We start from the raw sequence: 24,333 nt of genomic DNA, 5'->3' as shown, positions 1-24,333 counted from the left end.
TTATTTCTCAAAGTTCTGGAGACTGGAAAGTCCACAATCAGGGTGACAGCAGATTCGGTGTCCGGTGAAAGATCTTCCTATTCACGGACAGCTGTCTTTCTTGCTGCAGCCTCACATGGCACAAAGGGCTCTCTGGCCTCTTTTATAGAAGCTGGAATCCCATTCATGAGGGCTCCACCCTCCCAACCTCATCGCCTCCCAAAAGGCAAAACCTCCAAATATCATCACACTGCAGATTAGGTCTCAAAATATGAATCTGGGGGAGATACAAGTATTCCATCCACTGCAATTTTAAATCAGTTTATAAATGATAATATTCTTTCAAGTGGAGCAAAAAATAAGTGAAATATCAACCCACATCTGAGATGATGAAACATGGGCTTAGGATGGAAAGGCTGACTCTAAGGGAAGATATACGAGGCTGGAGATGTTATCAGCCTCTTTCATAATTCAGACTTGCCTAAAATCACGCATGTATGTTCACAGCTACGGGATGGCTTACAGTCTATACAATCCAACTGTGTAAACACCGCCTGGGGCCAGTACTTCAAAGCAGATGAGCCTGTCTGTTCCTGAGACAAACATTCTATTCACTGCCAGGCATCCCGCCACCCTACCTCAGTCTTCTCAAGCAATGTTCCATCTCATCACTCCTTTGAACCAAGCACTTCAGAACCTTTCAAGATAAAATCTAAGCCCAAGGCTGACACTCAAAGCTTTGCCACAATTTGGCTTAGAGCAGAGCTCTGCAGAGAGTAGCTGAATGCCACCAGGGGAGAACTCTCACTTAAACGTGACTGAGTTGGGGAAGGCAAGCAGCTGACAGGTCCTGAACACTAAGAAAGCAGTTCAAGCACCCAGCAATAAGGACTGGGAGGAAGAGGAGGTAAGTGACAAGAACATGGTTTCACTAGTAGTATTTCTAAAGACTAGCAGCTGCAGGAAGAGGCATGGAGGAGGAGGAGATAGGGCAAGAAGGGTGACTGCGCTGAACACTGTTCAGGGAGGGATGAGGGGATACAGGCCTGAACACAAGTGCTGAAGGGGAAGAAAAGAGGCACGTTCCGAGGCTCTTATTAAGGGTTGGCTTCGACAGAGGAAAGGATGGATGGAAGGCAAGGAAGACCAACATTCACTCCTGGAAAGCAGGTTCAATGAGCCAGGGAAATCTTGGCCCCACTGATAATAAGGAGAAGGTTGGCAGGATGCTGCTTTGAGGAGAGCTGCAGACACAATGAGGGGTTTCCCTGGTGGCTCAGGGGTAAAGAAGCCCACGAGAAGCCCAAAGCAGCAAGAGATGACTAGAAGAAAGAAAAGTTCTGATTGAGGAATGAATAAAGAATAGACTAGCAAAACTGGACACACGATGCCATGGCTCCCCCACTGAACAAGCCATACGATGCTGAGGAAGTTGCTTGACAAGGGTAAGCCTTAACTTATTTCATCTGTCAAATGAGGAATATAAACAGTTGACCCCTGAACAACATGGGTTTGAACTACACGTGTCCACTTATATGTGGATATTTTTTCAGTAGAAAATATAGGTAGGGGTGCAGAAGGCCCCTACTCTAAGTTATCCTGGATTTTTGACTATGGAGGGCCAGTGCCTCTAACCACACATTGTTCAAAGGTCAACTGAAGTTACTTGTAAGATACCCCAGAGGGGTAAAGAAAATCATACCGCTTAACACAGTGCTTGGGACACAGTGAGTGCTCAATACATATACTTACAATTACTATTACAAGCGAAGTCCATATTTCTGAACACAACCAAAATTTATGTTTCTAAGTGTGTATTTGGCACTATCCAGAAAAACTTAATACAATCTCTTCTGCCATTTCACAATATTTGCGTTTCTAAGAAATCTTGTATAATCAACAACTGTATTATAAAAATAACTGCTCCCGGGGGGGAAATGGATTTAGGATCTCAAGTTTCAGGAATACAATAGAAGTTATTTTCTAGGAATTTGATAAATAACAATGGCCTGCAGCTGTAAAACCTAAACATCCCTGAGCAAACCCAGCATTTTATCACATCCAGGTTCTGCTCAAAAGGCCTTTCCTTTTCTATCTTCAAGATGATCATTTGTACTTTCTTAAAGACATCTTTATCACCGATGAATTCTCATAAAGCATCAAATGGAAACAGGAGGGTTAATAAAGCATCCAAAGTTAAGATCAGCCGTAACTTAGATCCTTGAAGACCACTGAAGGAAAGACGTCTCCGCCAAAGCCCAAACCAACTCAGCTGCCCAAGCCAAGCATCCCAACAATGCTGTTGCCATGAGCAGTTCTAGTTCCCGGGAAGAAAGCTTTCTTAAGACAGTGATTGCTCGTGACATCAGTGGAGCTCTCTAATCTGCTGCACTGTATCTGGTTTAAAGCTGATCCTACAGAAGAAATTTCTGCTTTCTATACTACCCATGGTGCTAAATAAAATTTAATTCTGCTCATTCTATGATTGGTAAGTTCAATGACTACTTTGGGCTCTTTATGGGGGTGGGGGGAATCAAGCAGTCTTAACTAAAATCTATAGCCACATCACCTGCCACCCACAGACATGTTTGTGTGCACACACACACAGGTTATGAAACTCATGAAGGTTTCTGTTCCTCACAGTACAGGTTTGCTCTGCACAGACTCATGCTAAGTGGACAGCTCCCACAACCAAAGACCGACGTTACAAAGCTAAGGAAAATAACTTCCTCCGCCTTTTCATCTCCACTCTTTAGAATCCCACTGACTGTGAACATGTTTAAGCCCTTAAAGACAAGCCCCACAGCATTCAGAAGATGGAGGAGAAAGCCAAATCCATCCAGAGTGAAGAGACAGTTATCAAAGATGAAGATAAAAGAAGGTTTAGGACACCCTCAAAACGCAGTCTGGGAGACGAGCACTGTTGAAGCTAGAAGATGCTGCTGGAGGAAGTATGTAAATAGACCTGTTGATGGGATAGAAGATCCCAGAAAAGTCTAGAAGGACAGAAGGGGATCTCTGAAGGTGTTTCAACAGGAGCAAGTGCAAAGAAAATGCAGTGGTAATGGCCAGCAGCATTTAGTTAGGACAAAGAAAGTGAAAGTGAAGTCGCTCAGTCGTGTCTGACTCTCTGCGACCCCATGGACTGTAGCCCGCCAGACTCCTCTGTCCATGGGATTTCCCAGGCAAAAATACTGGAGTGGGTTGCCGTTTCCTCCTCCAGGGGATCTTCCCGACCCAGGGTTCGGACCCGTGTCTCTTGCATCTCCTGCACTGCAGGTGAAGTCGTTACCACTGAGCCACCTGGGAAACCCACCCCCACCCCTATGAAACTTACCATGTCCATTACAGGGACGATTTTCATGTTATCTATTCTTTTTATAGTGACCCCCGGATGAAACTTCTCTTTAGTCTAAACATAAAGGACAGTTGAAGTTCTTCCCTGCAATGCTCGGCTTTCACGGTGCGGACTTGTGTAAACCATCTTTTCTCACTGGCTGCTAGAGGGCTCAGAGCCCGGTGGCCCATCCGCAGCAAATCAGCGTCCTCACGGTGCACATTCTCGCCCCCGGTGCTGGCTCCATTTCTTACGCTTCCAGCCCTTGTTGTCCTTTTAAGTTATGCTCCCTTCATATTGTATGCATTATAAACTGCCTTATATGCCTGGACTAGATCCAAGGATAAATTTAAGTGCATGGCTAATACACATGGCTCTGTTTCAGAGGGCGACCTTACCAGACAGCAACCACGCATACGCACGTTCCACATCACAGATCGTGCCCGGCAGGGAAGACAGAGCAAACTCTGTGCTAGGCACTGGCACACAAAAAATACACACAACGGCCCCGTTCCTCCTGTCGTCAGGAAGAGGCAGAAAACAAGCTACGCGTGGTTTAAAGTGTTAGAAAGAAACAAGGACCTGCACTGCAGAACCACAGAGACAGAGGGAGGTACTTGTAAGTAAAGGGTTTGGGGAACATCTCACAAAGGAGGTGGACTCAGTTCTGAAGGACGGGGAGCTGGGATTAGTAGTTTGTTTGTTTTTTCTTAAGCAGGGGAAGACCTTTAATCCAGGCAGAGGGAACAGAATGAGCAACAACTGGAGATAAGCATTTAAAGACATGGGGAGATTGAGCTGAACTGAGGAAGGAACATATCCTAGTGTGGACAGATCAATCAGGATCTTACAGGCTAGGGTTAGGAGTAGAGAGTCTGTCTCACGGCTAATGAGAAAGCCCTGAAGGGTTTTAAACCCGGGTTGAGAGGGGAGGAGAGGGTAAGATGTATGGAAAGAGTAACATGGACACTTAAATTACCGTGTGTAAAATAGACAGCCAACAGGAATTTGCTGTATGGCTCAGGAAACTCAAACAGGGGCTCTGTATCAACCTCCAGGGGTGGGATGGGAAGTGAGATGGGAGGGAGGCTCAAAAGGGAGGGGATGTATGTATACCTATGGCTGATTCATGCTGAGGTTTGACAGAAAACAGCAAAATTCTGTAAAGCAACTATCCTTCAGCAAAAAATAAATTAATTTTAAAAAAAATCCTGGGTTGGACACCATCTGTTACAAGGTTCGGGATCTCACTTTCTGCTGCACAGGAACCGACTGTAAGAGACAGGATGGGAAGAAAAGAGACGCTGCAGTGGTCAGGCCAAAGGTAACGGTGGCAGGGGAGTCAGAGCCCAGCTGGCAGATACGTGATGAAAGGCTGGCGCACAGGACACGCAGAAAAGGATGCTCTGCAGCTGCTTCCGCATCTCTCTCTCGAGCAACTCACGAGGCGTTAGCACCACAAGCGAAGGCCGCAGGCTGCGTGCTGGGAGTGAAGCGGAGTCAAAGCTCAGTCTGGACGCGCGACCCTTGAAATGTGGTGAAAGCAACCAGCAGAGATCTAGAGAGCTGGATGTGGGAACTGCCAAACTTCAAACAACAAATACCCCTCCCAAGACCCTTTGTCAGGGAAATACTAGACTATGAAAAAAGTGTCAGTCACTCTGTCTTGTCCGACTCTTTGCGACCCCATGGGCTGTAGCCCTCCAAGGCTCCTCTGTCCATGGGATTCTCCAGGAGAGAATACTGGAGTGGGTTGCCACTCCCTTCTCCAGGGGATCTTCCCGACCCAGGGATCAAACCCTGGTCACCCACATTGGCAGGTGGATTCTTCACCGCCTTGAGCCACCAGGGAAGCCTATGCACTCCACCAGAAGAAGTAAAATCAGAAAGGGGAAAAATGGGCTCCAAAAAACCTGGAATCCAACACCAGACAGATTTCCCCGGCTCACAGACAGTAAGAGAAATCCTAGGCCTCAAAGGACTTAGAAACCAGTCCGGATCACGGCAGGCCTCACGGTTCTGGGAGGAATTTCTTCAAGACGGTTGAGATGACAGTAAAGTCAAGTCTGAATATATTGAGAGGAACTTCATACAAACGAGGGTAGCTTGGGCAGTGGATTCATTTCTCTGTTCTTAAAAAAAAGGCGGAAGATGGGGCAAAAATGACTTACAAGGAAGGCAAGACACAGTAGGAAAAAGGACTCGCATCGCCCAGCAGGGCTGACACTGAAGCAGCTCTGCGGCCACGGTGAAGACAGTGGAAGCCAGTCAATCCAGAACTACTCTGGGACGAGCGAAGGGGAATAAGCGTGTGCATGGTGGTGGACAGCCAACCTCTCTTCTTCCCGAGAAGGAAGTCGAGAGACAGGACCGAACACTGAAAATAAATTATGCTGTAAGTTATTTAGGGCCATGGACACAAAATTCAGAAGAATAAGGTTGAAAAATTGGAATAATTGCCATGGGACAGGAAGGGAAGGTCTGGGAGGGGTTGAGGGTCGGCTGTTTGTCTTACCAGCTGTGGTGTAATTTAAACGTTTGAAGCTAACATGTATGTAAGACGTGAACTACGCAGGGTAAATTATACCACTGATTTTAAATATGTAAAACATTGAAAGGGTACATAAACAGATGACATCAGAATATAAAGACAGAAGGACAATTATGGCTTCCCTTCATTTCAGAAAATCTAAGTTGCTTTTCTGATTTTGCTATTAGTGAAGTGAATGTATTGAGTGTCAATGAATAGTTTTGCTACCAGAAATACTGGTTCAAAAAAGGGTAACTAACAGAAATAGAGAAGAAACTAGTCATTGTGTGTGTGTGTGCACTCAGTGGGGAGGTACAACTATTGTTTCCATGTAGGGCAGGCTTGCAGATGTTATTATATAACATGGGGAATACAGACAACATTTTGTAGTAACGAAATGAAAAGTGACCTTTAAAAATTGTGCAAAAAAAATTTTTTTTAAAGGCCTGTTTATTAAACACTTCATGTGAAATATGAAATATAAGTGAAATATAAATACAGATAAACATAAAAATGAAATGTTAGCTTTCCCGTTGAAACTATGTTTTCATCTGCAAAGAACATACCTCATTCATATGATGGTATCCTGGGGCTCAAACATATGGAACTACCTTTAAGGTGAAGTACTAAATAGTCTTTTTACTGGGCCGTGGCCTCGTACAGAGCTCCGCCCTGTTACAAAGGACACGACAACGTGCTGATCTGGTGCCCTCATGGCGTTTCCATTCCAGAAACGCTCAGAGCCACACACACCTGTTCAAAAGCAAGAGCACTCACTAGCGGTGACAGAAGTACCCGCTCACCCATACGACTTAGTTCAAGAGAAATAACTCCACAAAACCCAAATTTTATTTGGGGAAGGGGGAGATGTTTAAAAATGTTTTGGTGTGATGACATTTTGGCAGTACGAAAATACGTTACATTTCTTAGGGATGAACACTAAAATATATTGTGGTAAAATGACATGTCTGGGGTTTGCTTTCACATACGTTAGAAAATAAGAGATACAGCAAATAATGTAAAATCTTAATGATGGGTGAGCATATGGAAATTGATTCCCCTGCAGCATTATTTGAAGTTTTCCTAATTAAAAAAAACACACGGAAGGAAAATATGGTCAGATTTTCATCTTCCAAAGAAGAGAAGTTTGTACATTTTTTCTTTAAGATTACAATGCAAGTAAGCACACTGAAAAGCAGAGGCTGCCATGGAGATTTATTTCCATCCAAATTACAACCTCGCCCCAGTGAAAACTCTTTCAAAAGTATGCGGACAAGGCAAGCTAGGGTAAGTGAACAGAAAGAATCAAGCTTCAAGTTAACGAGGAGCCTCTTTGTGCTGTGCTTAGCTGCTCAGTCGTGTCCGCCTCCTTGCGACCCCATGGACTGCAGCCCACCAGGCTCCTCTGTCCATGGGATCCTCCAGGCAAGAATACTGGAGTGGGTTGCTGTGCCCTCCCCTCCAGGGGATCTTCCCAACCCAGGGATTGAACCCAGGTCTCCCGCATTCCAGGCAGATTCTTTACCACCTGAGCCACCAGGGAAGCCTGAGGAGCCTGTTGATTTAGCCCAAAACTCAAGTGTGATAGCATTTTGTTAAACTAGACCACCTAAACATGGAAAAGAGTATTAAAAATCTGCTAATTACCTGAGTAATTCCTGAGAAGCCTCATCCTTTCATGAGCATGAATCTAGTTGAAACACACAAACCCAAAACAAGCCCTTCATCTACTTTATGCACCTACGGCCTGGTTGCATCATTGCTCTTCCCCCCTTGGCCAGAAAGAGCCGAATACGGAGCCAGAACCAGGGCAGCAAGCCGACCGGCCCGGCAAGTCAGGGGCAGCAGGCCAGTGAGCACATGCAGTCTTCACAAGAGCCCTGAAGGAAACACACTCAGAGGACATCCACGTGCTGAAACACGCTTGTAATAGAATGCTTGTATAACTGGAAGCCTAGGACGGTGGGTTAAAAGACGCAAAGGAGTTGTTATGAGAAAGCTCTCTCATCTGATGTCACCCTCCCTTCCCATCTTTATTACGTCTCCCCTGCTGCTGTTTAGCCGCTCAGTCGTGTCTGACTCTCTGCAACCCCACGGACTGTAGCCCTCCAGGCTCCTCTGTCCATGGGATTCTCCAGGCAAGAATACTGGAGTGGGTTGCCACTTCCTTCTCCCCGAGTCAAACAATTTCTCCTCTCTAGAAGAGGGGAGGTTCATCACGGGAGCATGGCTCTTCCTTAAGAGAAGAAACTGATCTTTAGCCTCATTCCCTCTTCTGCGGGACAGCACATCTGGAAGAAAAACAAAAGCAAACAGGACGGGGCTAGGGAGAACTTAACACTGTGACGGTCCCCCCGGCTCACGCAGCATGTGCTTGCAGCAAAGAGAAGGGTGCTTTCAACAGTATATGCTTGGCAAGTAAAAAAAGATTTCTTTTCTCTTTAAATAAATAACTAGAGCTTCCCAGGTGGCGCCAACGCAGGTGATACCGAGAGATGCGAGTTTGATCCTTGGATCCGGAAGATCCCCTGGAGAAGGAAATAGCAACCCACTCCAGGATTCTGGCCTGGGAAATGCCATGGACAGAGGAGCCTGGTGGGCTATAGTCCATGGGGTCACAAAGAGTCGGACACGACTGAGCGCACACACATACAGAGAGTAAGAAAAACTACCCAAGGCGTTTCAGAACCGACAGCTCACAGATGGCTATCCTGCTTCTCAGGCTGGTGAGAGATAAGAATCCAGACTGCCCCGCAGTAGCTACACTTCACGATGGCCTTCCTCGTGTCAAGCAAACCCCCTGTGCTGTAAACGAAGCTGGCTTCTGTTTGCTCTGCTCCCTGCAGGGCAGGGAGTAATCAGTCACAGACCCCAGACCTGGAAGGAACCAGATCAGAGCCCCACCCTCCCACAGTGAGGACCAGAGTCAGGGGGTTACGGGGACCCTCGGCCACACGCCCCAGGATCACAGTGCCAGGGCCATTCACTAGAGGCTACATCCTGCAGGTTCCAGACCAAAACTCTATCTGCTGACTCTAGATTCTTCTCTGCTGATTAGTTTAGGTAAAACGTGATATATTTGACATCTGCATCTAAAACGAATCACCATCCCATGTTATGATAAGTGTTCTTTACCTATTGTTACTTGAAAAAAGCAATCGCAGAACCAACCCATTTCTATGAGTAACTACTATGAGTATGTTCGTTAGTACAGGCACAGAAAAGACCAGGAAAACACACTCCAGTCCCTGAAGCGGCAAGATTATTCAGGATCCCCCGTTCCAAGTCATTCGTGATGTAAAACATGTCAAGAGCAAGTATTACTATCATATCAAAAGGTAAAGTTAAAAGAAAAAGACAATTACCTCTTTCTTGTGCCCCTTTGTGGTAACTATTCTTCCTTTACACACATCTTAAAAAGGTGTATTCCGCTCATCATCATGATGTCAATTTCCCCTGGGAGTCAAGCCCTTCAGGTTGAAAGTCCTAAGGAGCATGGATGAAACCTTCATCTCTTCAGGCACAAGGAGTTTAATGTGGTCCCCACAGCACCCTGGGCTGCACCAAACGAAGACTTTCACCACATCAATGGTACCCACATGAGCACATAACCGAGTGTGTCAGGACGATCCAGAGTCAAGCTGTGCGTAAGCTAAGGGGTGAATAAATGTCCTCAGATGATGCAAGTCACTGTTTTAAAGGACAGACAGCAGAAACTGCTGTTAAAGACAGCCAAGGCTCAAACAGGGGCTCCGGACCAACCTGGAGCGGTGGGATGGGGAGGGAGGTTCCAGAGGGAGGGACACATGTACACCTACAGCTGAGTCCTGCTGAGCTTGTCAGAAAACAACAAAATTCTGTAAAGCAATCATCCCTCAATTAAAAAATACATAAAATTTTAAAAAAGCCAAGGAAGGATTCACTGGAGAGGCAGGATTTGGAGGAACAAACAGAGGTTGATGGCCAAGAGCTGTAAGGGGAGTGGTCTACACTGGAGCATCCCCATACACGTACGTACACACAGACAGACAGATACACACACCCCCTCACGGTCCAGAAAGGGCTCCAGGTGTGCCGAGACCTCAATCTCCCCCTGCCCCAGGGCAGCAGGGTGGGGTCAGCAGGAGGGCAGCCGGACTGCCAGGGCCATCAGACCAGAGCATCCAGCCTTGAGCATCCATTGTCCCAGACCTCAAGATGCCCTTCACAGATGGTGACGTTCATGCGTGCGAACACCTGGAAATGTGTTTCCCAAACCCGGGGGCCTCCAGGAAAGGGCCTGAAGACAGCGGGGACGGCAGGAGTGGCTCATAAATTGTTAGGCTCCTTTCACACTTCCTCCTAAGGTTTTCCGTCTCCACCCCGATCGTATCCTTTCTAACAGAGTGCCACACTCGTCACGCTGTCAGACTCGGGACAGCGGTTAAGGACTCAGGTCATTTATGAACGCTTTACGTCTCGCCAGCCTCCAATTCAAAGAAATCCATTATTAGGAACCTCAAGAGCACATCTACCCAGGAAATGCAATTACCTTTCCTTTCTTAATGTATAGTAACTTCTATTTCTATGATTTAACAGCAGGATTGCCATGCTACTCAAAAAAGATGTAACTGTATGTAACGCTGCATTCCACGTGGACCTGTTTGGGGACTGCCTGGTTTAAGGCCATAAGGTAAATACAGGGCTTAGGTGATAACTACACAACCAAACCACAAAGCTCGTAGTTTTGTTTTGCTAGAGTTAATGCAAAGCTATAAAAAGCTTGTGTCAGCTGGCGGTTGAGAAGCTCCTTCAGTTTTCGGGGGGGAGGCCTGAAGAGTTGAAGAGCAACACAAAAAGGGAACAGGAAAAGAACCTGCCAGCACACAGACTCCCTATCACAGGACGTGGAAAAAAACAGCGTTTCTTACAAGGAAAGAAAAGCACAGCTCGACACTGAGAAGTGTTCATGTATAATACGAGGAGCTGTGTTCGTATCTTGGGAGAAGGTTCATATAGAGCCACACAAATATTTTTTTTTTTTAACAAAATGCGACAAAGGTCACTAAGTAGGTGCAGACACCAAGCTGAGAGGCCGAGAGAGGAAATGAGGAACGATGGAATTCCTGGATTTAGGGCTGATCAGCTTACGAAACACCAAGCTTACAAGGAACGGGCCACCCTTCTTGATCCACCCCAGCCACGTCATCGCTTGCCTGAACGCCCCTGGAAACCACCGACTCAGAGGAGACAGGCGACGGCAGGAGGTGAAAGCGAGACGTGCAGAAGAGACGGGGGGCGCCAGGCACCGACACCAGCTTTAGGGGCAAACGTCCCCGCTGAGGGGCACGGGCCTGCCTGACCGCGCAGGACGAGAGGATCGGGCCCAGAGGCCACAGAAGGGGGGGCGGGGCCGCTTCTCCCGGGGCAGAGAGCCAGGCAGCCCGCGCCCTTTGGCTCTCTGTCGCCCCAGGTTTTCAACCTTGGCTGCGTGATGGACTCATACGAAGAGCTTCAGAAACGTCTGGAGCCATATATGGACTCTAGAAAGACGGTACGATGAACCGATTCTATGAGCTCTAGAAAGACGGTACCAATGAACCGATTCACAGGGCAGCAGTGGAGACGCAGACACGGAGAACGGACTTACCGACACGGGAGGGAGGCGGGGAGGGGAGGACGGGACGAATGGAGAGCGCGGCCTGGAAACAGGTACCCGCCATACGTGGAACAGTCAGTCAGTAGGAGTCTGCTGAATGACTCAGGGAGCTCAGACCGGGCCCTGTGAGAACCCAGGGGGTGGGATGGGTGGTGGGCCCAGAGGGAGGGGACACATGTACACCTGGGGCTGATTCATGTATGGCAGAAACCAACACGACACTGTAAAGCAATTATCCTTCAACTAAAAGTAAATTTTAAAAAAATTCCCAGTGCCTGACACCCACCTCTGGAGTGTGAAACAACTGGTCTAGGGTGCCGTCTGGACAGCGGGATTGCTTTTTAAGCTCACCGGGTGATTTCCACGTGCAGTCTAGGCTGTTCAGCCACAGGCAGCGCTTTGCATGTAGGAAGCAAAGGACAGACAGTGAGAGGAAGGGGGCCCTGGAGCAGCATGCTGACCCTCAGGACGCATTCTCAGTCTAACGTGCGTCAGAAACACCTGTGATGGCTGTTTAGTCGCCAAGTCCCGTCCAACTCTATTGCGACCCCGGGGACTGTAGCCCACCAGGCTCCTCTGTCCACGGGATTTCCCAGGCAAGCATACTGCAGTGGGTTGCCACGCCCTTCTCCTCCAGGAGATCTTCCCAACCCAGGGATCAAACTGGAGGCTCTGGCGTCTTTTGCCTTAGCAGGCAGGTTCTTTACCACTGAGCCGCCCAGAAAGTCCAGGAAACACCAAGGGACCTGTTAAAAGACAGATTTGGATTCAGTAGGCCTTGGGGTAGGGCCTCACCATTGTAATAATGATGTCTCGATGCGGGGAGTTAGAATAGATCAGAGCCTCCAACATTTGGCTAGAGAAAGAGGTACCACGAGAGAGGTCACCTGTAACGGTGTTACAGCTTAGTCCTTTTCCTTCTTGAATGACTCGCTGAAGGCACTTTAACTTCACTGGATAACTCAGGACCACCATGGTGGACAGTGATGCCCATGGAAATCAGTGTGCATGAAAGCATCCCCTTCATTACCTGGCCCTGGGATGTGAAGGGCTGAACTGTGTCCTTCCAAACTTAGACCTTGGAGTCCTAACTCCAGTACCAGAGAACATGACTGTTTAGAGACCAGAGCTTCAGCTTTAAACAGGCCACTGAGTTAAAATGAGACGTGAGAACGGGCCGTGATGCAGTGGGACCTAGTGTCCCTATAAGACAAAGACCAGGACAGACAAGATCAGAGGGAGCCGTGTGAACACACCGGAGAGCCATCTGCAAGCCGGGGAGAGGGCTTGGGAGGGACCAGCCCTGCCACCAGACCCATCCCAGCCCTCCCCCCTCCAGAGCTGCAAGAGAACCTCTTGTGGAAGCCTCCCCGTCTACGGCAGTTTGCCTAGACGTTCCTGGCAAACTAACACGGTCAGGGGAGAGGGGAGACGGGTGCTGGTTCACGCGTCTACTTTTGACGATGTGTCCGACTTACGTGGTCACCAGCAGGACTGACTTTCTTACCTCTAGCTTCCTCTTCCCTGGTCTACGTGTCTCTTAAATCGAGGCTGCCAGAAGGCAAGGTAACCGTAACTATCAGGCCTTCCAGAAGTGTCCAGTGGAGTCAGACTGTCTGTTTTAGAACCCCAGCTCTGCCACGCACCTGCCCTGGGACTTGAGAGAGGGTTCACGGGACAACAAGCTAGTTTCTGACGGTGAGCCTTTGGTGAGAAACAGGCTCTCGTTTCTCTGATCTCTGGTTTTGTATCCAAAGCTCCCCCCAGACCCACCCTCTGCTTCCTCTCCCCTCCTCTCAGCTGGATTCCAGGCAGATAGAAAAGGTCGCCTGATTAAGTGACCCCCACGTAGATTTTATACACAGCTCCATACTTCTCTCTCCCTATGTCCTCCCAGCCGATGGGCAAGAGTGATTTTCCAGAAAACTGACAGAATATTAACATTGCTTTTTACAGAATTAAAATCTTTCAGCCAAACTTTCTCAGAGATAAAACCTCATGGATGTTGCATTCTAGATTCCTCTGTTGCTGCTGCTAAGTTGCTTCAGTCGTGTCCGACTCTGTGAGACCCCGTAGAGGGCAGTCCACCAGGCTCCGCCATCCCTGGGATTCTCCAGGCAAGAACAGTGGAGTGGGCTGCCATTTCCTTCTCCAATGGATGAAAGTGAAAAGTGAAAGTGAAGTCACTCAGTTATGTCCGACTCTTAGCGACCCCATGGACTGCAGCCCACCAGGCTCCTCCATCCATGGGGTTTTCCAGGCAAGAGTACTGGAGTGGGGTGTCATCGCCTTCTCCACTAGATTCCTCTAACCTTTCAGACTCTTCCAGAAGTAAATTCCAGTGCCTTTTTTTTTTTTTTTGCAATGACCTTGCCTCCAATGAGCAGTCTTGTGGTCTTTCTGGCCTCCCAGGAAGCCAACCTCCTCTCTGCCTTGCAATTTTTCACCACAAAAGCTGTGAGCCATTTCACTAGAGGGAAATTCCAAAGTGAAACATGGACACGTTACCGCAAGTGATGCCAAGTGGAAGCAGAGAGAAGGGACAGCTGGAAGGAAAGTCGTGGCCTGGTCCCCACGCCGCCTCTTAGACGGGCTCCAGCCTCAGAAGGAATCTTGCTGAACACAAGCAGGACGCTATGGAAACTGCATTCGTCAATCTGTTGACCCTCACAAACTTAGCTTGTCTTTCATTTAACCTCTGTTCAGCTGAGTCAGTTAAAACGGCTGGTTACCAAGGTCACAGGCTCCCACGTGACTTTGACTGAAACTTTTTCAGTGACTAAAAAATATAACTTATTTAGCTATTTGGTGTATAGGAAAAACCCAATGTCATGGAAACTAACCTTTCAAGTAAACACATAAAAATTCGTTTTGAGAAATTGTTGTTTAGTCACCAAGTCGTGTCCGACTCTTTGTGCGACCCCATGAACTGGTAGTCCGTCAGGCTCCTCTGTCCATGGGATTCTCCAGGCAAGAATACTGGAGTGGGTTGCCATGCCCTCCTCCAGGGGATCTTCCCAACCCAGGGATGGAACCCAGGTCTCCTGCATTGGCAGGTGGACTCATCACCACTGAGCCAGCTGGGAAGCCCTTATTGAGGCATAATTATATCAGATTAGATTCATCTATTTTAAGTGCAAATTTGAGGAGTTCTGACAAACGTATGCAGCTGTGTAACCACCAGCACAATCAGGACACAGACTGTTTTTATCACACTGGAAAGTGCCCTGAGCCCTCTGCACCACTGCGTGCGGTGTCTTAGAAACAGCTTTTTCTCACCTGGCGTCGTCTCCACAGGATGCTCCCCTTATCAAGCGTTTGTGCCTGGATCTCTCTCCTTTCCTCCGCCCACAGCACTTTTTACTTTCCTAACACATCAGGTGGCGCATGCCAACATCTTCCTCCTTCCCTTTCTCCAAAACACCATGCGGCCTGCTCCCCTCTCCTCAGAATGTTCCCTTTCAGTAGTTCTTTCCTTCTTCCCCCACACTCAGCGTCCAAAGGCATCACACTCTAGGCGTCTCCGTGATCTTTATGGAATCAGAGGTGTGGCACTATTAAAAGGCAGTTCAGAGTTTAAGTTCAACAGTTTAATTACCAATGTGCACAGTGCAACTGAGCCATGCCATGATACTTTTCAGCCATAAAAGGAAAAGTGGGATGTTTCAACTGTGACTGAGGGTACTCATCGGTGAAAATGACTCCTCCTCCAGGTTCCTCTAGATGTGTGTCCCTCACCCAAATATACACACTATCATTTGATTTTTGAATGTGCAATTTTCCACAGTAGAAATTCAAAGCTCACAAGTTTATGGAGAGCTGGGTCTGAGTCAAAGCATGTGATGATGAATATGCAAGTTGGGAATCAGCAAAGTATGGAATTAGGAATGGTGGGCCATCCGCCAAGGCAACCCTGGGATTACTCAGTTGGCAGAGGACGGCCAGGCTTGGGAACACGTAGACAAGCAGCAGTAAGTTAGCTTAACTACTTGCAGTAAAACCAGCTTCTGACAAGTCACATTCACTCAGAGAATTGTTTAAGGGAAGATGACTGGAAATAAAGTTCCAGCTCAACAACAGCTATGATTCCTCAAGATCAGGAAACCAAGTCACAATTGAAACCGCTCGGGCCAGAGACCAGATACAATAAAATACGGCCACACAAAAGTGCAGGCCCCAAAGATGAAGCTGACTCAACGTCCCCAACATGACCTTCTTGAGGACTCAGACCCGTGGACGAGGTCACATTCGAATGGAAAAGCCCACTCCCATCTTCACTTTAAGATGGCTCTTCAGAAGTTGGCAGACTTTTCCTGGAGAAGGGCCAGATGGTAAATAACTGAGATTGGTGGCTAAGTAAGGTCTGTTGCTTACTTTAACCCTTTCAAAAACATAAGGGACTTCCTGAGTGGTCCACTGGTTAAGAATCCTCCGCCTGCCAACGCAGGGGACATGGGTTCAAACCCTGGTCTGGGAAGACTCCACCTGCCAGGATGACACTAAGCCGCTGCCCGGCAACTACCGAGTCTGCACGGCCACTGCTGAGCCCACGTGCCCAGAGCCCGCACTCGGCAACCAGAGAAGCCACCGCGGGGGAGGCCCGCCCATCTCAACCAGAGAGGAGCCCCGCTCACCGCAACTAGAGGAAGCCCTCGCGGCAGTGAGGATCCAGCACGGCCAGAATTTATTCTTTAAAAAAAGGTAAAAAATATTCTTAGATCGTGGGTTGCATAAAGACCAATCCCTGCTTTATACCGAATTTCCAGAGCCAGATCCCAGTGCCAAGGGCCCTCCGGCTTCCCACCAGTTCTGTGCAGCAGCAGCAGCAGCCACTGGGCTAGCAGATGCCCCTGCCATTCCCAGAAGACTATGAATGAGGGCCTCACTCCAGCAGGGGCGAATGCCAGGGAAACTCCCAGAGTAGTGGGCACGCGGTGTAAAGGCGGAGAACTGATAAGCCTAGAATGGATGTGGTTCAAGTCTCTGAAATCACAAAGGGCACAGAAAGATGACCTAGTTCACATTCTAGCACCCCGAACAAGGAGGCAGCATATCCGCCCTTCCAGACTCTTGACGCCTGCTTTTGACTCACACGGATCACACCCTGAAGCTGGAAAGATGTCCTCTGCTTGGTGGTGTGGTTCAGTCGCTAAGTCGTGTCCGACTCTCTTCAACCCCGTGAACTGCAGCCTGCCAGGCTCCTCTGTCCATTGGATTCTCCAGGCAAGAATACTCGGGTGGGTTGCCATCTCCTTCTCCAGGGGATCTTCCCCACCCAGGGATCGAACCTGCGACTCCTGCATTGCAGGTGGATTCTTTACCATGAGCCACCAGGGAAGCCTGTCCTTTGCTTGAAATTAAATATGTAGATGTAACATGGCTCTGTCCTCTATAGGCTGAAAACAGACTGTCCAGAAGGTTTAGAAACATTTATGAACACAGACCTGGGCTGTATTATTTGGAGAGTCAGGGAAGCAGGAGGGGTTTGCCTTCTCGTGACACTCTGCTTAAAGTCACTGCCAGGAAGCGTGGGGCGACCCTGCTGAGGTGAACTGGGTCCCTACGAGCTATTTGTTCCTAGGTGGTCAGTTCTATGCTGCCTCGCAGGACACGGCCAGAGAATTCACTTTCTCTTCGTAATGCTTTACATTCCAGCAATTCTTAGAAGCAAGGGGCTTGTGGCACGTGCTAGCGTCCTGCTAGCAGGAAAAAAAACGCATTAGTTACTACTATCCCCAGCTTCTCGGGTCCCTGGCCTGGAGCTGCGGGGCTTCTCTTGCTGAAAGGATACAGCTGGGCCACAGGAAATTAAGCTTTTAGCTCCCCAAATGTGACATCGGTTGTGTGCCAAAGATAATCATCTTATAAACGTCCCCAAGGACATCTTTGGCTCGAAATCCCTTTACTGAAAAATAAATGGAATGAAAATCCATGCATTCCATGAGGGCAGAGATTTTGGGGTATTTTTTCCTGCCTTATTCACATGTATTTTTTTTTTCAGAGTAAAAACAGCTCCTGTTTATATACCACATACATATTTGAAGTGCTTGGCACATAGTAACCTCTGAATAAGTGAACGAAATTGTTGGTAAAACTTTGAAACTGGTAAATGACTTTAAGGAAAAGAACCTGGCTTGGCAGGAGAGAAGCTGCAGGTGGTACAGCTGATTATCTTTCATCCTCCAAATAAAAAGCAATAAACAAACAAACAAAAGCAAACAGACTGCAGAGACCTTGGTTCTTCAGCTACTCCGCTGTGGCCTGAATCCGCAGCTCCTCTAATGCTCCAAAGTGGCGCGGGTCCCATCACGCAGGAGGGTAGTGAAATTTGCAGAAGCTGCATGGCTGACACTTAAACCGCTGACTGAAAGGCAAAGTACCACCCGAGAAGACAGGGTGCTCTAGAAGAAAGAGTACTTGCTTTTTCCAGGTGCACCCACCTCCCAGCCTCACTTAGACAAGAGGAAGTGAAGTGAATATAGAAAGTCAGGCATCGACAACTCTGGGGACAATGAGTAGCACCTGGACCTGGTCCCAAAGGACACCGGTGACCGCAAGGCCTTTCGTGGTCAGTTCACTGGTCCATTGTTTCCTATCGTTTTGTCTTGATCCGTACAGAATGAGTGAAAAGTGAGAGAACCTTGCCTGGGCCAACATCCCCCACCATGCCTCCTCCCCGCCCCGGACACCTGCTCAAGCTAAATAACAGGGTGTGGGAGGGAGGGAGATCCCCTTTAAAGCTGTGACCCAGCACCGCTTCCAAGCCAGCGTCCACGGGGCATCATACCAGGTGGAACTGCACACGTCCTCTTTAGCTATTATTTAAAGTAACAAGCTCACGGAGTGAGCTAGGCCTGCCCGAGTCAGCTCCCGTAACACATCTGCAACTCAAGTGAAGCAGGTCAAGGTGGGAACTCATGCAAACAACGGCAGCATCTCAGAGGGGCAAGTAATCTGGTTTCTAGAAGGGAAAAAAAAAAAAAAAAGCTAGAAAAGGAGACATACTCTGATAGCAACAGAAGTTCTGGGAAGACCTAAAAGACAGATCACATTTCTTTGCTTACTGGTAACATTAACATTCGTCCACACGTGCGCATGCAGACAATGCACGTGGACTCCGTCCAGGCGGAGGACTAGCATCTGAGGCCACAGTCGTGGATGAGAGGACAGATGATTCAGGGGCTTCACAAGCTAACCATCCAGCGGGAACAAGAGGCTCCCTCCAACACATCTGCGATTCGGGCGGCTTGGCACGAAGCCACGCCCAGCTGTCCCCTGCTCTGTGCTTCGAGACACTGGGACCGCCTCCTCCTCATGGTAAGAATACGGATGGTCGTCAGAAAGATACAATGCTCTTTCCAACAGTTACTCAGGGCCACCCTTGGAGCCGGTCCTGAGCTATGCTGGCCACAGGATGGGAGGCAGAAGGCAGAGACCAGAAATGGGCTGAGGACCTGACTGCCAGTCTCTGCCAGTAAGTCCCTTCATGACCCTGGACAGACAGCAACCCTCTACGCGCCTCTAAAACAGGGGTAGCTACGCCTGCCGCCTGCTTTTATAGTTACATGAATTGAGGACATCGTGCAGTCAGGTAGGAGGGAGGAAGCAAAAGACACCCTTTTTATAATTTTCCCAAGGCGCTAGATTTCTGGGCTAGCCTACATTTGGAAAAGCATCTAAAAACAGCTGACATGTGACTGCTGTATAAACACCCTCAGGGTTTCTGGCTACGGTCTGAATTTGCTTTTTCAAAAATTTCGACTGTCAAGTTCAAAACTCAGCAGATGTCCACGGAGCACAAAGTACATGCGCTCAGGATGCAGGATGAGGGGAGACACAAGCAGTGAGCCCGAGGGGCGGTGTCCATCGAGGGCTTCCTGCGTGCACCAGTTCATCTTCCCTGTAACCCTGTCACTCCAGTACTAACACGGTCCTCACGTATTCCAAGGAGAACACTAAAACAGAGACTGAGGAATGTTCAAGGTTATAGAACAAGCGGTAGAGCCTGAATTCAAACCGGGGCATAGGGTTTTTATCCTATGCATGTTTGACACAATCAAAGCCCTGTGTAGGAACTCAGGGACTTGGCAGAGAGGATATTCTCCAGCTTTGCCTCCAATGGAGCCTTAGCTAGAGTCCTGAGCTCTCTGTCTGGTACTGCTGCTCTAATTAAGCGACCTTCTTGCTCTCCAATTTCCAAGTAAACACATTTGCAGAAATGTCACGTTAACTTCCATAATCTAACAGGATTTGGCAATGCTACTGCATTATCTCGAAGTGGGAGTTTTTGCATCCCAGTGTCACTATTTCCCACGGGAACGCGACCCTAATGAGACACCACTGACGGGACTAATAGAGCTGAGGGCCCCCACTGGAGGTCTGTGAGCCACAAAGCTGAGGATCAGAGCTAATGCAACTTAAACAGAAACCCTTCTGTTTAAAAAAAATCACTTAAAACAACCAAGTCCATAAAGCCATTCCTAGCTGCTTCTAATCTCTCCCCATCACTGATAATCTAAACTACGCAACTTTGAACTCAGTCACGCATGCTGTATATTGGTTACAGTTAGAACCCTTGGTCGAAAAATCAATTCTGCGAAACTTGAGCAGAGACTGCTTATGTGTTTTCTAGGACTATTTAAAGCACATATTAGATGCTCAAATCCTTAATCGGCTCATGTATCCAAAGTGTTAACTAGCATGCTTATTGGATACAGACTCAGGTTGATGTCTTAATGTTTCCCACACTCAAATGTATTTTCTGGTTTTAAAAAAGCCTTTCACATGTCATTTTACTGATGAGACCCAATGGTTCAGCTGTAAAAATAATCCACCTGCCAATGCAGGAGACCCAGGTTTGAGCCCTGTTCCAGGAAGATCCCCTAGAGAAGGTGAAGGCAACCCACTCCGGTATTCTTGCCTGGTAAATCCTGTGGACAGAGAGCCTGAAGGGCTATGGAGTGAAGAGTCAGACATGACTTAGCAATTAAATAACAAAAAGTAAACCAAAACATTTTGTTTAAAAATTACATGGTTTGGGAGCAGGAAAAAAAATAATAGCCACAAGGGGGTAAATACCATGATAACTTTATGTGCTTGGGTAGAATAAATTTAGAGCCTAGATAAGTCACACGAACTGTGAAATCTTAACTGCTGGTAAAAGATATGCTCTGCCGTATGTCAGATTATAACACTGAGTGAATGTGTCCTTTAAGCTGCCAAAGGCATTCATTCAGAATTTCATCAACTTCAGGGACTTGGCTCAAAGCACAATGGGGTAGAGTCTCTAGAGACAGAAACTGTGATTAAGATGAAAGAAATCCTACAAGGAAGGAAAGCTCTCCATGCATGAACCAATTCTGTGTATAATGGTAATATAAAGTCAATTGTTTGAGACAGATCAAGGGCAATGGTAACTCAGAAAACCACCGTGGTCACGGTGGATGCTGGCATTACCAACTGCTTGAGTTTGTATCTATTTAAATTTATAGTCTCCCTTACTTAGATCCCAGATCTGGAATTTCAGGCTCCTCTGTAGACACCTCCAGGATGATGAAAGGGCCCAGGCTTTGAAGTCAGACAAACCTGGGCTCTCACGTGTGTTAACTTTGCGACTCTGGGCAAGTGGACTAAAGCCCAGAGCTTCAGTTCCCTCTGTACGACAGACACCCACACGCTACAGAGTGGCTTTGAGCATCAGAGCTATATGCACATAAAGTGCATAGGACTGTGCTGAACATACAGTAAATCCTCCAGCTGTCATCTAATATGAGGTTAAAGTGGAAAGATGCTGCCTAGGTAAAACCATGGAAAACAGCTGTACACAGGTAGTGGTAGGGTCCGGGACAAACATTATTCCCATCCCATCATTCTCTTTCCCATATTATGATACTTAAGTCTCCATATGCTTTCAGGAATAATGGTAGATCAGATTTACAACTCACATCTACCAAATTCGTTTACTTATTTAATATTAAACTCATCCTCCATGCCAATGATTTTTCAAAAGTCAGTGTTTAAAAAATAATCACTTTCTACAATTTAGGAGTGACTTCTGGGACTCATTCTCTTGTGCAAAAATCCTTTCACAAGAGACTTCTGTTAAAACTGGGGTTCTATGCAGTCAGACACGCTTCCCTCAGCTTAATTAAGGGTCATCCAACAGTTAATGAGTCCAGCTTCCTGGAAGGCTGGCTCTTTCTCTGGTTTTGTCATTGTGGTAGAAGGACCAACTACCCACTCAACTGTGGAGGCCTCTGGGCTCCTGAGGACCTGTCCAAATGGGACTGCACCGTGACTCCCATTGAGACACTAGTGTCCATGGCAGCCCCTCAAGCCTTAATGCACATCTCATTAACATGCAAGTTCTGGAGCAGGAGGGCTGGGCAGGGCCCCAAGACAATACGAGCTCCCAGATGACGCCTGTGCCAATTTCCAGACCACACCGGGAGGAGCAAGGGTCTCCAGGGCCAAGACGACAGAATTCACAAACCAATCAGTACACAGCATCCCTCCGTCCTCGGGGTTCAAAACAGGGACAGCAGCTTCCAGCTGACTGTCTCCAGGGAGTTACTGAACGATGGAAGTTGTGTGAAGTCAGTGAAGTACACTTAGAACTCTGAGAGGAAAACCAGAGAGACAATATTCACAGGGACCTTTTTCTCCAGCTGAAAACATCCTCCCATCCCTCCAAGCTCTTTTCTCCTAGGAAGATATCCTTTTTGTTAGCTCTTATAAGCCGTTTGAGTAGCCGTTAATGAAAACACATCAAGACACTGCTCATGTCTCCTGTAAGAGTCTCAGTGTAGGAAAAAACACTGCACTGTTTTTCAAAGTTTGGCGAGGGGAGCAGTGTGGAAGTGATAGTAACAGCGTAACGAATGAAATCAGCTTAGAAGGCTAATCAGGCACTCATGGTTTCTGAAAATTGGACATGCATTCTGTAACTGTCATTGACTTATGGGCAGTCTGACTTTCAGGGACCAAATAATGAGCAAACCATCTCAGGGACACGGTCCATGTTAAATCAAGGTTTTATGCTGTGGTGATAGGGAGGAAATGCATCCTAAGAAACAGTGTGGATGAAACACAGGGCTGGAGCCAGGCAGAATCCTGAAGCCGCTGCCAACAGCTCAGGTCCCTGGCTGGGCAGACCTCGCTTACCCTGTTAACTTCTCCAAGACTCTACCCGCCAACTGAACCACACTCCAGTCCTCCCTACTAACTCATTTCTGTTCAGTGTTTACCGCCCATGGCTCAGAGAATCCCTTCCCAAGGATTCACAGGACTGTTGCCTCCCTGAAGTGATCACTGTCAAGCTGTTGCCAACAGATTTCTAAAGTGTGGTCTGTGATGTGGGGGGGTGCTTTTGTACCTCTAAACTGACCAGCCCTGACACCACCCACACCTGGGCCTTAAAGCATATGCAGCTTTTTGCAGCTGAGACCATGAGGAGTCATCTGCTACCACATCATTAGGGCGACGTCTGTTTCTTTCAAGTTCACTTTTGAGGATTACCTTGTTATCCTGTACTGCCCAGGATTGATTCTGGCACCTAGACAGTGCAGGATTCTCGGAGATGGAGTCTGCTGGGAGTGTGTGATCCCTGGACCTCGAACACTATGCCTTTAAAACGCAGGCAACTCACAAGTCTTTATGGGTGCGTGCCTCCTCCTGGTAAAGGCACAGGGACAGTGCCCGTGGTCACCTATGGTGACAACGAACCGCCCCTCACGTTCAGAGAGCGGTACGCAGGGAACACTGATTTACCTCACAACGGCCTAGGGCAGTTTTCCTATCAGACGCCCTGGCTCTCATCACATTTGCTTTTAACAAGCACCCAGGTGATCTGCGGACCGAATTTTCAGGAAGAGGATCCTCTTCCGTGACTCAACGATCTTGACGCTTTTGGCTTGTACGGAACAACCTTATCCACCGCCCGCCCAGAGGCCGTGATAAAGTTACACTCTGTCCCGGCAGAAGGTCAACAGAGAGCCAAGGACTAAGGATTTCCTTGTTGACTTTATATGTTCAAAACAAAACACAAGCGCAACCACTCATCTTGGCTATGCCTCGCTATGCCGCACCGCTTACCCCACAGTCCCATCCCCTTTCTTCATGAAATTGGCAACCTTTTCTCCAACCACCACGCCAGCATGCAGGGGAGCGGAAAACCACCGCCCTCGGCTTCTGAGAGCAGAAACTCCAGGTGCGGACACTCAGTTGCCCGTGGTTGCTCTGGCTCAGAAACCACACACACAAGAAAAAAAAGTTTGCACCAGAGAGGGAGCACCCCACCCGTGGCCGCGCGGTGACCGAGCGCGCCTCCAGGCCCCTCCTGCGGGCGCCGCCTCCCCGACCAGCCTGGGCGCGCGCCAGCCGGGTCAGCCGAGCCCCGGGGCTTACCTGAAGCACGTGGTGAGCTCCCCCGAAGGCTTCAGACACGGATACTTGGTCGTGGCGATGTTGTTTTCCGAGCAGACTTCTCTGAAAAAGTTAGGGGAACTTGGTTGGCCGCTCCGCCCGAGAGCGGCCGGCAATGCGCGCCGGGCATCCGCGTCCCGCGCGCCGAGGCGGCTCCGGTCCCCGAGCGCGGACGCGGGGAGGACCCCGAAGTCCGGGCCCGGCGAGGGTCCCACGCAGCGAACCCGGCCCGCAAGAAAAAGAAGAGGTGCAGAAGCGGGACACTGACGGCGGCAGAAGGGCGGCGCGCGGTGTCACCGAGCCCCGAGCCCCACCGGAGCCCGGGGTGTGCGCGCGGAGGAGGCGCCTACCCCGGAGTTTACGAAGCTTTCCTTCACCCAGGAGGGGTGAGCGCCGGGGGAAACCGAGAGCGCGCGGAGCACCGGC

At 48.4% G+C, this 24,333-nt stretch overlaps 1 protein-coding gene across 1 annotated transcript in view; it reads right to left on the bottom strand.

Moving 5' to 3' along the window:
- CCBE1 (collagen and calcium binding EGF domains 1) overlaps nt 1-24,200 on the bottom strand; it is a gene marked incomplete at its 5' end in the record, with an annotated part of 228,715 nt that extends 204,515 nt beyond the window's left edge. The window contains 1 exon segment of the mRNA XM_010854822.1: nt 23,890-24,200. Coding sequence (XP_010853124.1) covers nt 23,890-24,200 — 311 coding nt within the window.
- Nucleotides 24,201-24,333: the final 133 nt, after the last annotated feature.

Source organism: Bison bison, unplaced genomic scaffold (assembly GCF_000754665.1).
Source record: "Bison bison bison isolate TAMUID 2011002044 unplaced genomic scaffold, Bison_UMD1.0 scf7180017864349, whole genome shotgun sequence".
Taxonomy (NCBI): domain Eukaryota; kingdom Metazoa; phylum Chordata; class Mammalia; order Artiodactyla; family Bovidae; genus Bison; species Bison bison.
This window is presented reverse-complemented; position numbering and strand designations above follow the sequence as displayed.